The sequence below is a fragment of the Mercenaria mercenaria genome, chromosome 5 (assembly GCF_021730395.1).
Source record: "Mercenaria mercenaria strain notata chromosome 5, MADL_Memer_1, whole genome shotgun sequence".
Taxonomy (NCBI): domain Eukaryota; kingdom Metazoa; phylum Mollusca; class Bivalvia; order Venerida; family Veneridae; genus Mercenaria; species Mercenaria mercenaria.
In genome coordinates, this window is record NC_069365.1 from 59,622,754 (window position 1) to 59,638,112 (window position 15,359).

Here is a 15,359-nt window from a genome sequence, read left to right on the forward strand (position 1 = left end):
CAAAATCCCCCTTCCCCCTCGTAAAATAACACTCTTTTAGGTGCCATGCCTCTTAGGTGGTCCCATTTTTTAATTATCTCTCTTTCTTTCTTTTTTTTTAAAACCTTGTCCGGGTCATAACTCGTACATTTCTTTCTTGATAGTGTATATAGCTGTTTTGAATTCATTTGGTGACCCTAATCAAAGTCTGAAAAGAATACTGTCATACTACTTTCAGATATTTATAATTATATTACATTATCCACAACTTCTTGTCACGTAACTTCACCAAGTATCAAGTCTACTGCTTTATTCTGCAATAAATAATTTCGTTTTCAAATAGAATAAATCTGCGCTCTTCCTGTTGAGTTAAGCGGGTGACATTTCCTGGATTCTAAGCTTACGTGCCAGGTGTATCTTTTTCAGCCGTTTACGGGACTCATCCGAAATTTAGTAATTTTAGTTGGGGTCATCAGAACAGAAACACATTACTATAAACAAGTAAAAAAATGTAGTATGCGGCCCGTTGTCGATTAAATTTCGTGAAATAGAAAGTTCGTTCAAATGACGTTTTATGATATGAGAATTTGCGGCTTGATTTTACCAGAAATATTTATCGACGCTGATCGATTACAACATGTCAGACGATTGCCCCCCTTTACATGTATAATCAGCACGAAAATAGTATATCGGATCCTATATCTGATACAAATTTACTATTTTACACTAATTATTTTAAGGTGAATCATGAAACAAAATCTACCTATTTAGACATCAGTCTCCACCTCTCAATTATGCGAGATTACGAGTTTGAGAGAAGAGCCTGTTCTATCCGCATATTAAGGGAGCAACTAGTACCATTTTCACATCCTTGGTACGCGACCGGGGATGGAATCCGCGACCTTCTGCACCGGAGGCATATGCTCTACCATTAAACAAAATTACTTCACTGAATGTAGAATCGTGTGCCGTGATAGCTCAGTGGTAGAGCACTCGCCTCCGGATTCAGAGCTCTTAAGTTTGAGCCCAACCGGAGAGAGACAGAGAGTCAGAGAGACAAAGAGACAGAGACAGAGAGGTCAACGTTTAGAAAGAGCTTGTCCAGCGAAAAGACTATATTTCTTAAAGATAGATCTTCAGATGACGATAAAGCATTGCAATTGATCCGACGCAGATAATTAATTCTTGAGAGAGTGTCTTCATATTACAATTAAGCACAGCTGTGGTCCGATTCAAAGAATTTATTCCTTGGCGGGAACCTTTAAGGCAGATCACTACCAAATCAAATGTAAGCCTCCGCTGGTCAAGAAGTAGTCCAAATATAAATAGTGCTAATCTTTCTCCCTTTCCTCATGCCCTTTCTCAATAGCATCGTGTTTTCTTTTACTCTACCGCGTTTCAGAACTAAAAGAACATGACATAGTTATACCTAAACATCGTACAAATTATGGTAAAAAAAAATTTTTGTTACAATGGTGCAAATGTTCCAAATGTGCAATTCAATACTAAATGAAATTCACTCCACATGTTCTCTAACGTCTTTTAAAAATAAGACTTTAGTATAAAAAGTATATCATACAGTTAACTGCTTAAAGAATCTCTGTTTATATCAGCTGAATTATAACTATGCCAATAAAACATAATTATGCCTTCCGTAAGCCGGCTTCCTCACTTGAATAATTCAACGCCCCGGGTGAGGGACAAGTGATTTGAAGTCAGCGACCTTAACCACTCGGCCACGGAGGCCTCTATATTATGTCACTAATTGATTGCCTAAATGGAAATTGTACAAATGGATACTTTAAGGCAATATCTCTTTTTAGGGGTATTTGTCCAAGAATGATGTGATATTAATTAGTTTATGTGAACGTGAGTGTAAATTGTATTTGGTTGTTGTTGTTGTTCAGAAGTCCACATTTAAAATGAAGATGTACTATTTGTACTTTGTACTGATCTTTATCTTCAAATATTATTATTATTATCATTATTATTATTATTATTATTATTATTATTATTATTATTATTATCATCATCATCATCAGTATGTATCACTTAGCATTCTATCGAAATCGGCATGTTCCTATCGCATGCTAGGTAAAAAAGGCGGCGTAAGTATTTAATGTCTCGAAAAGAGAAATTGAAAGAAGCGAAAAGGAGTATATTCAGCGGGTTGTATTTAACGAACTGTAGTTTTCTTATATAAAAGTTAACACCCCCTTTTCTTCTTGTTTTGCTTAAGTAGCGATATAGTTCTTTATGGGTATATATTAGTCTCTGAAAATCTGATATGCTAGAAAATGTCGAAAAACCGTTATAAAGTAAGTGGATTTTATATATAATAAATAACAGCCGGATTTAGTGGTGTTCAACCTTTAATCCACAATCGAGATTTTCGGACTTCTATGAAATTCCTGTCGCAATATCGTCCCGCCGAGGCGGCCCGAAAATAATAGTCTTTGTTGCTAGTTAATTAAGTAGGGGTTACTCATGCGTTAGATAAACGTGCGACAAACATAATAACGTACATCAATTGTTTTGAAACTAGGATCTCGGATGTAAAATTTAGCGGATACACATCTATTTGACTGATGTTTTAATAACATTTCTGAGAAATCACAAGCCCTCTTAAAATACAATTGGACACGACTTAACAAAGAAACCTATAAAACGGCAATTATCTGTAAATAAGTTACATTAAGATTCATTATTGGAATATAAATTTCGTTACATCATGAACGTAAATGTCGAGAGTGTGTTCTTATATATTGCAACGATCACTTTGCTAGTACCAGTCTCGGAGTCAGTTCCTGTCGGTGATTCAAATCAACTGTCAGCAGTTATCAAAAATATAACAGATCTGCAGATTCAACTAAACGAAGAGAGAGACCGCAGGACTAAACTGGAGGGTGAAATTAACATATATCGCCAGGTACAGAGCGAAATGATGAAAAGTGTTGAAATAATAGACGGACAAATGGGCCAACTTGTGAACGGACAGAACGTGGCTTTTTATGCACGGTTATCTAAAAGCTATGACAGTATTGAGCCCTGGGCTACAATCGTGTTTTCTGATGTTGAAACAAATACTGGAAGCGCTTACAACAGTACAAATGGTGAATTTACAGCACCCATAACAGGCCATTACGTTTTTCATTCTAATATTCTCTCAAAACAAGATAAAATTATCGAAACTTCACTCCGAGTTAACGGTAACGACAAAATGTTCCTATATTCAGGCGGAAAGTATCATGGATCCGGAAGTAATATGGCTGTGCTTCATCTTAACGCTGGAGACAATGTCAAAATGGTTAAACATGGATCTTGGGGACCAAAGCCTTTCTACATACACCATAGCTGGAGCTCATTTTCTGGGTTTCTCTTACGCGCAGATTCGTCCTTCTTTGATCCTAGACATACTCCATCTGTATAGACATGCAGTCATTCTGTTAGTTGTGATATATTCATATATTACTTTATGTATACAATAATGACGTTTATCTTCCATCTGACAGGCATGACGACAATGAACTCAGCATATGTATGACAAATGTTTAGTGAATGTGTTCCGTAATTTATCTTGTCCTCATCATAATAATAATGTTTTGATTTATACTGTATGAATGTACATGAAAGGAATGTCAAGCTTCTTTTTAATTGTTTTATGTTTTGTACATTAGAATAAACAAGTAATTAAAGTTCTAAGTTATTGATATAGCCCCTTCCGACACCTTGGTTAAGAATTTAGACCCGACCATTTACATGGAGCCAAGAGAACAGATTCGAGCATTCATTTATTCTACACAACAATTACTCGTCCGTGAATATCCTTCGTTCTATAGCATCATTAATAACCAGGTGTCATAATGTGCCAAGTTGTCGCCAGGCGCTAGCCACGTAATAGGCTATTAGCCACGCTGTTGCCTCGCTGTAGTCCCGCTGTGAAACGATTGGCAAGTTACAACGAATATCAAAGTCGGGTTACGCCTCGCTGCCGTCACACTGTCGCCTCGTTGCAGTTGCCGCCACGCTGTTCTATGCTGTACTTTGTTATACCTCGCTGCCGCCACGCACGCTATCGCCTCGTTGTCGCCATGTTGTTCTATGCTGTGTTTCATTATGCCTCGCTGCCTCCACGCTATCGCTTCGTTGCCGCCATGTTGTTCTATGCTGTGCTTCGTTATGCCTCACTGCCGTCACGTTGCCGCCTCGTTGTCGCCACATTGTGCTATGCTGTGCTTCGTTATGCCTCACTGCCGTCACGTTCTCGCCACGTTGTTCTATGCTGTGCTTTGTTATTCCTCACTGTCGTCAAGCTGTCGCCTCGTTGTCGCCACGCTGTTCTATGCTGCGCTTCGTTATACCTCGCTGCCGCCACGCTATCGCCTCGTTGTCGCCATGTTGTTCTATGCGGTGTTTCGTTATGCCTCGCTGCCGTCACGTTGTCGCCACGTTGTTCTATGCTGTGCTTCGTTATGCCTCACTGCCGTCACGTTGTCGCCTCGTTGTCGCCACGCTGTTCTATGCTGTACTTCGTTATTCCTCGCTGCCGTCATACTGTCGCCTCGTTGTCGCCACGTTGTTCTATGCTGTGCCTCGTGATGCCTCGCTGCCGCCATGCTTTTGCCTCGTTGTCGCCGCGTTGTTCTATGCTGTGCTTCGTTATGCTTCGGCCCTGTCACGCTGTCACCTCGTTGTCGCCACGTTGTTCTATGCTGTGCTTCGTTATACCTTGCTGCCATCACGCTGTCGCCACGTTGTTCTATGCTGTGCTTCGTTATGTCTAGGTGCCGTCACGCTGTCGCCACGTTGTTCTATGCTGTTCTTCGTTATACCTTGCTGCCATCACGCTGTCACCTCGTTGTTGCCACGTTGTTCTATGCTGTGCTTCATTATGCCTAGGTGCCTTCAGCTGTCGCCTCGTTGTCGCCGCGTTGTTCTATGCTGTACTTCGTTATACCTCGCTGCCGTCACGCTGCATTCATGTGCAGCTACAACTCGTCACGCATTGGCTGGCTGACTGGCCTGAATTAAAAACATATTCATTACTTACTTGACTTCAGAGCAAGGTACATCTAGATTATAAATACTAGTATGCAAAGAAGAAAACAGATACCTGGCAAATTGTCAAGGAGTCCTCAACCCCAGGAGGACTAAGATGGGGACACAGTTGCAGCAGCCCCACAAGAGGTAGAGGCCGGGCAGTAACCATGGAGCCATGAGAGGAGCTGCGGTGAAAAAGACCAGTCTAGGAAGGGTTCACGAGCATCCCCGTAGTGCTGTTTGAGGCCCAAAAGAAGGACATTGTGGAATGGATACAGTCATACGAATGTCTGGACAGCAAGAGTGAGTCTGCTTTACTTGTTTTTTTCTATATCTTGATTTATTATATTATTGTATTTTGTATTATCTATATTTGCATTTTATATTGTGGGTAGAAAAGTGGCAATGTACAGTAGAGTATAGCATCATGTAGCATTTTTTCCTCTACAAGCAATAAATATAACATATTTTAACGGGATATACCCTAACTGATGTCAAACTAAAAAGACTCAAAAAAATAAATAATAGAATATTCGGAAGTATTATAACTTATTCTTTCGTTTAAGTTATGCATTCCTATGACAGCGTCCTGGTGTAAGTAGAAAGAAGGTTTAAATTTGCCTTACGTAAGACTAAGTATCTCCTACGTAGGAGTTAGTATCAGTCTCCTACGTAAGACGTAAGACTTGGTATCTCCTTCGTAGGATTTAGTATCTCCTGCGTAAGACGTAGGACTTGGTATCTCCTTCGTAGGATTTAGTATCTCCTGCGTAAGACGTAGGACTTGGTATCTCCTTCGTAGGATTTAGTATCTCCTGCGTAAGACTTAGTATTTAAGAGATACTAAGCCATACGTAGGAGAAACGAAATCGTACGTAAAACAAAGTCAAGTCTCTCTGCTTGCATCAGGACACTGCCTTAGAAAAGCTATGGCTTGATAGTAGCAAATGTACCTTACAAGTTAGTGAAGTAAGTGGCAATACAAAATTCAATCTGACAGTGCTGACATTATTCAGACAAGATACAAGAAATGACAGACAGATTAGTAAGTGTTATAAACGTATGTGCCTCCGTGGCGAGTGATTATGGTCGCTGACTTCTAATCACTTGCTCCTCCCCTACGCTCGGGGCGGGCGATGAAATCTTTATATGAGGAAGCCAGCTGGGTTGCTGGTTCTACCAAGGTGTCCGACCGTTATGAAATAAGGCAGCTAGGGTCTTCCTCCAGCATCAAAAGCTGAAAGGTCGCAATATGACCTATAATTGTTTCGGTGTGACGAACAACATATATCCTAAGTCAATGCGACTGTCTTTAAGTAAGCGGCGCACTGTAAATCATTTATTACTTTACACTGGCGCAAACACAAAAAGAAGTAAACGAACTTGCAAACACTTTTGTACTTAAGGTAGCTATAGACTTATGCGAACTACTAGCAACAGACCAGAAAGAGAAAACACTGTACATGTTACACACTACCTCTAGGTAAACTATAAGAACCACGTCATTAACGCAAAAATATACTAACCAATTTCAATTGCGCATTTCTCACATACAACGCGCAGTTCGATAAATGAGTATTACGTATGCAGACTAACAAGTGGTAATTTATCTATCAAATTACTTTATTGTTGTTCCTTCTCTTGAGAAGGAACACTTAGGGTTAGTAAGTCACATTTGACTGAGCAACTTACCTCAAAAGCTGTTGTCATTACAATCAAACTCCGTGACCTTAGAAATAACCTCTGACGTTAAAATTATTCTTTCCTAGTTGAGGCGACTCTCTGACTGAACGGGCTCCGCGGATTACATATTATTAAACCCGAGGATGGAAAAGTGGCTTTGTTGAAACATGCCAAACATCTTATTTGTCACAAAGGTTAACATACGTCGTTACCTTCGGATGCATAGCCAATATGTGAAAACAAACCCCATTGCGACCCTCTAATTATGCGCAACAAATTCACGCTTCGAATGGTACACTACATGTGGACATGGATTGACCAGGTCAATGTGTGTAGTCAGTGTATTCTAAATTGCCGTATTTACTCAACTAAAAGTGATAACGGATTTACTTTGTTGTTGGATTTAACAATTTATGTTAGCGTAAATACTTGGCATTTTTATGCAGTAGAAAACATCATAGTTCTTTTTCAAAATTTTACTTTTTTGTATTTTGGTGCAGAAATAAACGCACCCATAGTGCAAAATGTAACATCCCTAGGTTCGCTTAAAAATAAAAGTAAAGTTTCTTATTCAACGTGGGTAGTCGGCGAAAGTCCCACCTGGATTGGATGAAACAACTTAAGTCCAGCCGAGCCCACGGCAGGCGTCATATTTACCTCCCCAGCATCCAGTTTAGACTGATACTGCTGGAAACAGTACTAGTCAAAGTAAATCACCCATCACTGAACACTCAGAAAATCATGTGATGAATTGCGCTTTTTTGTACAGACTCTAATTTCTTGTCTGAAATACCAAAAGCTCATACGCGCGTATAAGTCTGTGCTTTGTTTATTTCAGTGAATCAATTACTTATCAAGAGTATATTAACATTCTATTTACTGACAGGGGCTTCCGTGGCCAAGTGGTTAAGGTCGCTGGCTTCAAATCACTTGCCCCTCATCGATGTGGGTTCGAGACTCACTCGGAGCGTTGAATTCTACATGTGAGGAGGTCATCCAGCTGGCTTACGGAAGGTCGGTAGTTCTACCTAGGTGCTCGCTCTTGATGAAATCATACACGGAGGGGCACCACTATCAAAGCTTGAACGTCGCCATATGACCTATAATTGCGTCGGTGCGACGTTAAACCCAACAAAATAAAATAATCTATTTAATGTCAGATAAGTGTAGGAACGATAAATGTGTTCATCTATATCAATTATAAATAATAAACTTGAATATATTCTATCCCATTCTTCCTAACTGACTAGTACATTGTATCATCTTTTGATTGATAGCAGCGTTTCATTTGTAAACAATAACTTGCGACAAGTATATACCAGTTGTTTACAAAAAAAAAATGTTTACTTTTATATTGGATCCCGGATGTTTACTATATGTAGCGGATACAAAAACTATTTACACTGATGTTGTTGTTATATTTCTTAGAAAGCCAATGCAATTTCGAAATAAAAAGTCAAGTCATTGGTCCCCACTGAACATAGAAAAGAAAACTATATAAAGGTGGTAGCGCACATGTTCAACATTAAACTGTATGAAAAAGACAGATATATTGACTGTTATAACCTTTTAATAAATTTGTAATTATATCATGAATAGCAAGAGAGGTTTGTTATGTATCGCAACGATTATGTTGCTACTGAAAGTTTCGGAATCAGTTCCTACCAGTAATACAAAAGATATAGCAGAACTAAAGCTTCTACTGAACGAAGAAAGAGATAGAAGGGCGGCATTAGAGACCAACGTCAACAACTTACAGAACATAATATACCTTATACAGAGCGACATGATGAAACGTTTTGAGATGATAAATGGACAAATCGGCAAACTTGTGAATGGACAGAACGTGGCTTTTTATGCACGACTGTCTAAAAGTTATGAAGATATTAAACCATGGGCTACAATCGTGTTTTCTGATGTTGAAACAAATACAGCAGGCGCTTACAACAGTGTCAACGGTGAATTTACAGCACCCATTGCAGGAACCTACGTTTTTTATTCTAATATTCTTTCAAATCCAGACAAGACTATTGAGACGTCAATCCAAGTTAACGGTGCCAACAAAATGTATTTATATTCAGGCGGAAAGTACAGAGGTTCCGGAAGTAACATGGCTGTGGTTCATCTAAATACTGGAGATAAAGTAAAAATGGTTAAACATGGACCTTGGGGACGGAAGCCTTTCTATATACATCAGAGTTGGAGTTCATTTTCCGGGTTTCTTCTCCGGGCTGATGCGGCTGCCTTTGTACCAACAGCTTCTATATAGACGTATAATTACTAGGTAACGACAGAGTTCTTGTAACTACGTGATGACAAGTGTGATATCACTATTTGATTACTGTTGATGTTTTTTATTCAAGTAAAATTATCATCAGAGAATACATGACGTTTAGCAGTCTTGTGCAAGTCACTTCGCCTGTGAATTCAAAAAGGACAAGTCAACAAGGGTTTCAGCACTGTACTGTACGATAAAGTGAATGTGCTTCTTTGTAAAATACGTTTCATCAATTATCTACTTCTTTTGTATTAAACACATATACAACTGTATTAATTGATACAATATCACGTAGTTTTCTTATAAAAATAAGTAATCATTTAATGTTATTACAAATGGTATGCCCCGATAAAATCATAACAAGAAACAAAGATTCTATTCATTTTGAAATAAAATGCGTGAAATTGTCACCACATTCGATATTTGACCTTCGCTATATTCGAATGTCGCGCTGCATTCTCTGTTTAATCACATTCGAGCGATACTTGTAAGGGGAACAATACCAGCATTACTAAGTTTTTCGCTGAGTGTAAGAGTTGTCAAACTTCGACCGTTTAGCGGATTTATTACCTTTATCTTCAGTCAGTGAAAGTTTTATGGATGGTATAAGACCACAATTATTAGTCCCCTACTGGTTGAAAACCAGTTTCGGGGACTATAGGAATACGCTTTTCCGTCCGTCCGTCATTTCGTCCGTCCGTCCGTCCGCAATTTCGTGTCCGGTCCATAACTCTGTCATCGATGAAGTGATTTTAATATTAACTGGCACAAATGTTCCCCATAATGAGACGACGTGTCATGCGCAAAACCCGGACTCCTAGTTTAAAGGTCAAGGTCACAGGTCAACAGGGCTTTTTCCTGTCCGGTCCATAACTATGCCATCCATAAAGGGATTTTAATATTACTTGGCACAAATGTACCTCATAATAAGACGATGTGTCATGCACAACTTTCAGACCCCTAGCTCGGTCACACAGTCAAATGTTTACATAGCATAAACAGGGTCTGTTTCGTGTCCGGTCCATAACTCTGACATTCATTAAGGGAATTTTACGAATGTTCCCCATGATGAGACGACGTGTCATGCGCAAATCCCGGACCCCTGGTTCAAAGGTCAAGGTCACAAATGGAGTTCAAAAGTCAACAGGGCTTTTTTCCTGTCCGGTCCAACACTCTGCCATCCATGAAGGGGTTTTAATATTACTTGGCACAAATGTTCCCCATGATGAGACAACGTGTCATGCGCAAAACCCGGACCCCTAGCTCAAAGGTCAAGGTCACAATTGGTGGTCAAAGGTTAATAGGTCTTTTTTCTGTCCGGTCCAGAACTCTGTCATCCATCAAGGGAATTTAATATTACTTGGCACAAATGTTCTTCATGATGAGACGACGTGTCTTGCGCAACACACATCACCCTAGCTTAAAGGTCAAGGTCAAACTTTGAGATCAAAGGTCAATGGGATTTTTTCCTGTCCGGTCTATAACTTTGTCATGCAAAACAGGATTTAAATATCAGTTTGCACAAATTACCTGTTTGAGACAATGTGTCGTGCACAAACCCGAGTCCTTAGCTGCAAGGTCAAGGTCACACTTGGAAGTCAAAGGCCAAAAGGGTTTTTCTTCTTGTCCAATCTGACACTAAACAATTTTTAAAGGGATTTCAATATTACTTGGCACAAATGTTCACCACTATAAGACGGAGTGTCGTGCGTAAGAACCTGGTCCCTAGGTCGTAGGTCAAGGTCACACATAGAGGCCAAAGGTCAGATACAAGAATGACTTTGTTCGGAGCATTTCTTCTTCATGCATGGATGGATTTTGATGTAACTTGGCACAAATGTTCACCACCATGAGGCAGCCTTGTTTTTAGAATTACGTCCCTTTGTTATTACTATAAATAAATTATATTGTAACTTATTTATTACTGGCCGTAGGGAAATATCGAGACCTGTTTTCTGTGGTACAACATGCATGTAACATCCAATTTTTAGGAGCAGTTTGACCTATCTCTGCCTGGTAAAGAGTTTCTTGTGGACTTATATTATATTGATGTTTTTTTTTCTTCTTTTTTTTAAGGATTAATTTCCCTTTGTTGTTACTATAAATAACTTATGACACATTTTTCGATAATCAGCCAAAAAATGCCATATGAAAACAGCTGTAGGTTTTTATATATATAAATTTTAATCAAAGTGTTTTTTGTTATAACATATTGTATATATAGTACAATATTGTTTATACATCATTGACAGATATCAGTTCATTATGTTATACTGCAGTAGAAAATTAGGTGCCTTCCAGTAGGGTACTTTGTATTGCATGGCAATACTTCATTCACTTGTTTTTACTATAATGTTCTATATAGGCACTGGATACTATTGCAACTTTGCATGTATTCCAACCCTCTAAATATACCTGAACTCAACAGAACTATTCAAGAAAAAAAACAGCAACAATAGACATGGGATTGACCGGCACTTTTTACCACCATTTTGAACCAAATCACATGCGTATGAAAAATACTCTCTAGATGGCCGCAAACAGGCAAAACAGACCCTATCAAAAAGTCATGTTATGCGTATTCTGACATTCTCATTCTGTCAAATTGTACATGTACCTACTATTTCATATCTCCTCTATTAAATTATGCCATTTATTGCAGGTCTTTCACTCAAAAATTCACTAACATTCACCATCAAACAGAGGAACTATTTTCCGCGTAACCACTTCCTTAACTGTGATCTTGTGCCGGAGGTTATTCATGGAAGATATAATTCTGATTATTGACTATGTATTGCATTGTCAGATCTCAAATAAACTGTCGGACGCATTAAAGACTGTCACTGACTAAAAAATGAATTGGCATATATGCGAAAGACGGGTGCGCAGGAGTAAATGACAACTATTTAATGCTAAATGTCAATTAATTAATGTTAAATGCAACATACCAAATGCTTTATGTTATATACTTAATGATAGATTCTAGATGCTTAATATTTAAGATAGCTAACGCCTTTTGCCAAATGATAAACTTATATCTTAAATTAATGAATGTAACTTAATATAATATTATCCTGATTTAAAGCAGTAAAATGTTCTACCGGTCATAGGAATACGTGACCGAAATTGTTTACTATAAATGTTTAGAAAAAAGCTTTTAACATACAGACAAAGTTATGTAACGAAGGTCAATGGCTATTTAATCGATAAATTCATCCGTTGATATAATCGGCTCTTTATTTGAATAAACCCTAAGGGCTATATTCATAGACAATACTCCAACATATGGTGGCTGATTTCTGCCAGTGTCGTTCTGTCGTTCTGGCGCCCCCGCCATAACGAAAGAACGACGTTTTCCTTTTTTGGCGTTGTCTCGTTCTGTCGTTCTGGCGCCCCCGCCATAACGAAAGAACGACGTTTCCCTCTTTTGGCGTTGTTTCGTTCCCTCGTTATGGCGCCCCCGCCAAAACGATATAACGAAGAATGCAACGCGACAGAACGAAAGAACGACACTTATAAACGGCGCCCTAAAAAAACGTCGTCTTGGCGTTCTGTCATTCTGGCGCCCCCGCCACAACGACGGAACGAAACAACGCCAAATGTGAAAATGTCGTTCTGGCGTCATGGCGCGTTCCGGTAGAGCATGCGCAGTGTTGTCATTATTTTCGTATTTTGCTTAAGCCCATTTTTACTGTTTCATAAATAGATAGATACACTTTTTCACGGAACCCATACAAGTTTGGAAACGGCACCTATCTTTCATATTTCACACTTCATTTCATTCTTATCACCCGGTTTTGTTTCAAGCTTAAACTGAAAATAACAGCGACTTAGCATATATATCCAGCTATAATACTCATGTTATTCAAATTTGGAAAAACTAAACATACTGATAAAAACGGTTAAATATGTATACGGGTAAATACTTAAAACATCTTAGCCATATTTTTAATCTAAACACAAGTAAATATTTTTTTTATTTAATGCATTCACTCTAGCTTTGATAGAAGAGAATAATACAGTCGAACCTGTGAACAAAGACCACTCTTCGGAACAAGCAAAAGTGGTCTTTGTTCACAGGTGGTCTTTATTCGGGGGGAAGGGTCACTTCTTAGTTAGCCATTATCATGCTGATAAAAAGTATTTTTACAGCTTCTTGCATTCTTTATGCTCTATGTATCAATTCGGCCGGTGCAAACTTGCAAATTTTCAATCAGGCAGTAATTATTATGTTTGCTATAAGGCGAAAGTCGTAAAAGTTCGGCGGATTACAAATATTTTCAAGCCGGAACGGTCCAGCTTGGTCGTTATTGGGGGGCAAATATGACCCTTGGGAATCAATTTGGCCGGTCGCTGGTCGCGGTCGCCAGGTGGTCGCTATTCACGGCCTTTTTATGAGCATTTTTCTATGGGGGGACCAGAGACCGGTCGTTGTCGACAGGTGGTCGCTATTCATGGGTGGTCGCTAGCACAAGTTTGACTGTATCAGAAAACATGTGGTTACATCCACTCCCTTTGTGAACTACATGTTTAAATATGACGAAAAACTGGGTCATAAGGAACCTTATGATACAATTTTCAAAATGACATTAAATTATAAACATATCATAAAAATGATGAAATCAGCTAAGACCACAACAACAGCCTCTTAAATATGTCTAAAAATGGCGGGGGCGCCAGAACGACAGAACGCCAAGACGACGTTTTTTAGGGCGCCGTTTATAAGTGTCGTTCTTTCGTTCTGTCGCGTTGCATTCTTCGTTATATCGTTTTTGCGGGGGCGCCATAACGAGGGAACGAAACAACGCCAAAAGAGGGAAACGTCGTTCTTTCGTTATGGCGGGGCGCCAGAACGACAGAACGGGACAACGCCAAAAGAGGAAAACGTCGTTCTTTCGTTATGGCAGGGGCGCCAGAACGACAGAACGACACTGGCAGAAATCAGCCACCATACCCAAGAGTGAGTGATTGTTGATGGAGGTCCTGGGGACCCTTGAGTGTTTCTCAAGGTCTCATAATGCAAGTTTAGATGATAAATTTACAATATCTAATTAATTTGAAGGTAAAATAATAGTGTCATGTTAAAGCGGAAGTTCATATTTGTGCAAGGTATTTTGGAAAAGTATATCATGTTCTTTTTTAATACGTTGTTGAGGACGACGAAAACGCAAAAAGACCCAACAAATTAAAAGACTGTTTAATTAATAAAAACGGTTAAAATAGATATAGAAAATCAAATATGCGTCTACGAAACCTAGCCAAACGGGGATCATCAGTCACTCCCAGATACACGCGTCGACTACTAGTGATAAATATTTACATTTCACAAACCTAGATATCGGTTAAGTCATACTGAAAAATATAAACAATCCGTCAAATTAAATGTCACGAAGAACGAATCTCATTGTTTAAATGACAACGGAAACATTTATTTTATAAAAAGATATGTGCCGCGCCATGAGAAAACCAACAGTGCGTTTGCAGTCTGGTCAAGATCCATGCTGTTCGCTTTCAAAGCCTATTGCAATTAGAGAAACTGTTAGCGAACAGTATGGATCATGACTAGACTGCGCCGATACGCAGGTTGGTCTGGATCCATACTGGTCGCAAACGCACTATGTTGTTTTTCTTATGGTGCGGCTCAGTTATGTTTTTAGTAATTGAAATATAAAAAAATACGGGGCTGGTATTCGGGAAACATCAATAATTAATGGCAGAGTAAAAAATTCAGTTGTTTAAATAAATTTCAATTTCATCGAAAATTAAACTATATTTCTAAGTATAAATTAAATTCTACTAATGCAGATAAGTAGACTGGCTGGTGGACGGACGAACGGACGGAAGGATGTATTATAAAACAAATAGACGAACGGACGGACGGATAATCATACAGACGAGCAATAAGATGACAACTTCCAACTACAAAAATAATGATCAGCACTTTTGCATATCTTTGATGTTATTGTCATATAAACCGTTATAATCCCCTAAATCCATTGTGTAAAATGAAACCATTACTCGAGTTGTCCTTCCGAAAGTTAAGATTGAGTGGAATTTATGAATATGACTTTCGAACTCCACTCACACTCCCGCAAGGTGTACTCGAGGTCCACTTGAGTAATACTTACCCAAGTTTGATTCAAGTGTGAGTTTGAGTAACGACTATGAATATAGCCCTTAGCATCAACAGTTTCCCATTTCGCAGTTATGACAATCATTTCACAATAGCCGCTTTAAAGACCTGTGATCACCATATTGTGGCACTGATGTTAGTAGGGTGACAATCGAGTCAAAAGGGCTCTATTTTTAAAGTTACCCGGATCCCCCTGTACAACAAGATAAGTTATGTACCAAAATGTTTGTAATAGACTGAAGTTTC

At 38.9% G+C, this 15,359-nt stretch overlaps 2 protein-coding genes across 2 annotated transcripts; both read left to right on the forward strand.

The window, feature by feature from the left end:
* Positions 1–2,508: 2,508 nt before the first annotated feature.
* LOC123559068 (heavy metal-binding protein HIP-like) lies at positions 2,509–3,663 on the forward strand. The gene has a single exon (XM_045350891.2). The coding sequence runs from the start codon at positions 2,711–2,713 to the stop codon at positions 3,407–3,409; it is 699 nt and encodes a 232-aa protein (XP_045206826.1). The 5' UTR covers positions 2,509–2,710; the 3' UTR covers positions 3,410–3,663.
* A 4,541-nt stretch (positions 3,664–8,204) lies between these two features.
* Positions 8,205–9,267, forward strand: LOC123559069 (heavy metal-binding protein HIP-like). Its single transcript, XM_045350892.2, has one exon. It carries the CDS (start codon positions 8,294–8,296, stop codon positions 8,969–8,971), a length of 678 nt encoding a protein of 225 aa, XP_045206827.1. The 5' UTR covers positions 8,205–8,293; the 3' UTR covers positions 8,972–9,267.
* Positions 9,268–15,359: the final 6,092 nt, after the last annotated feature.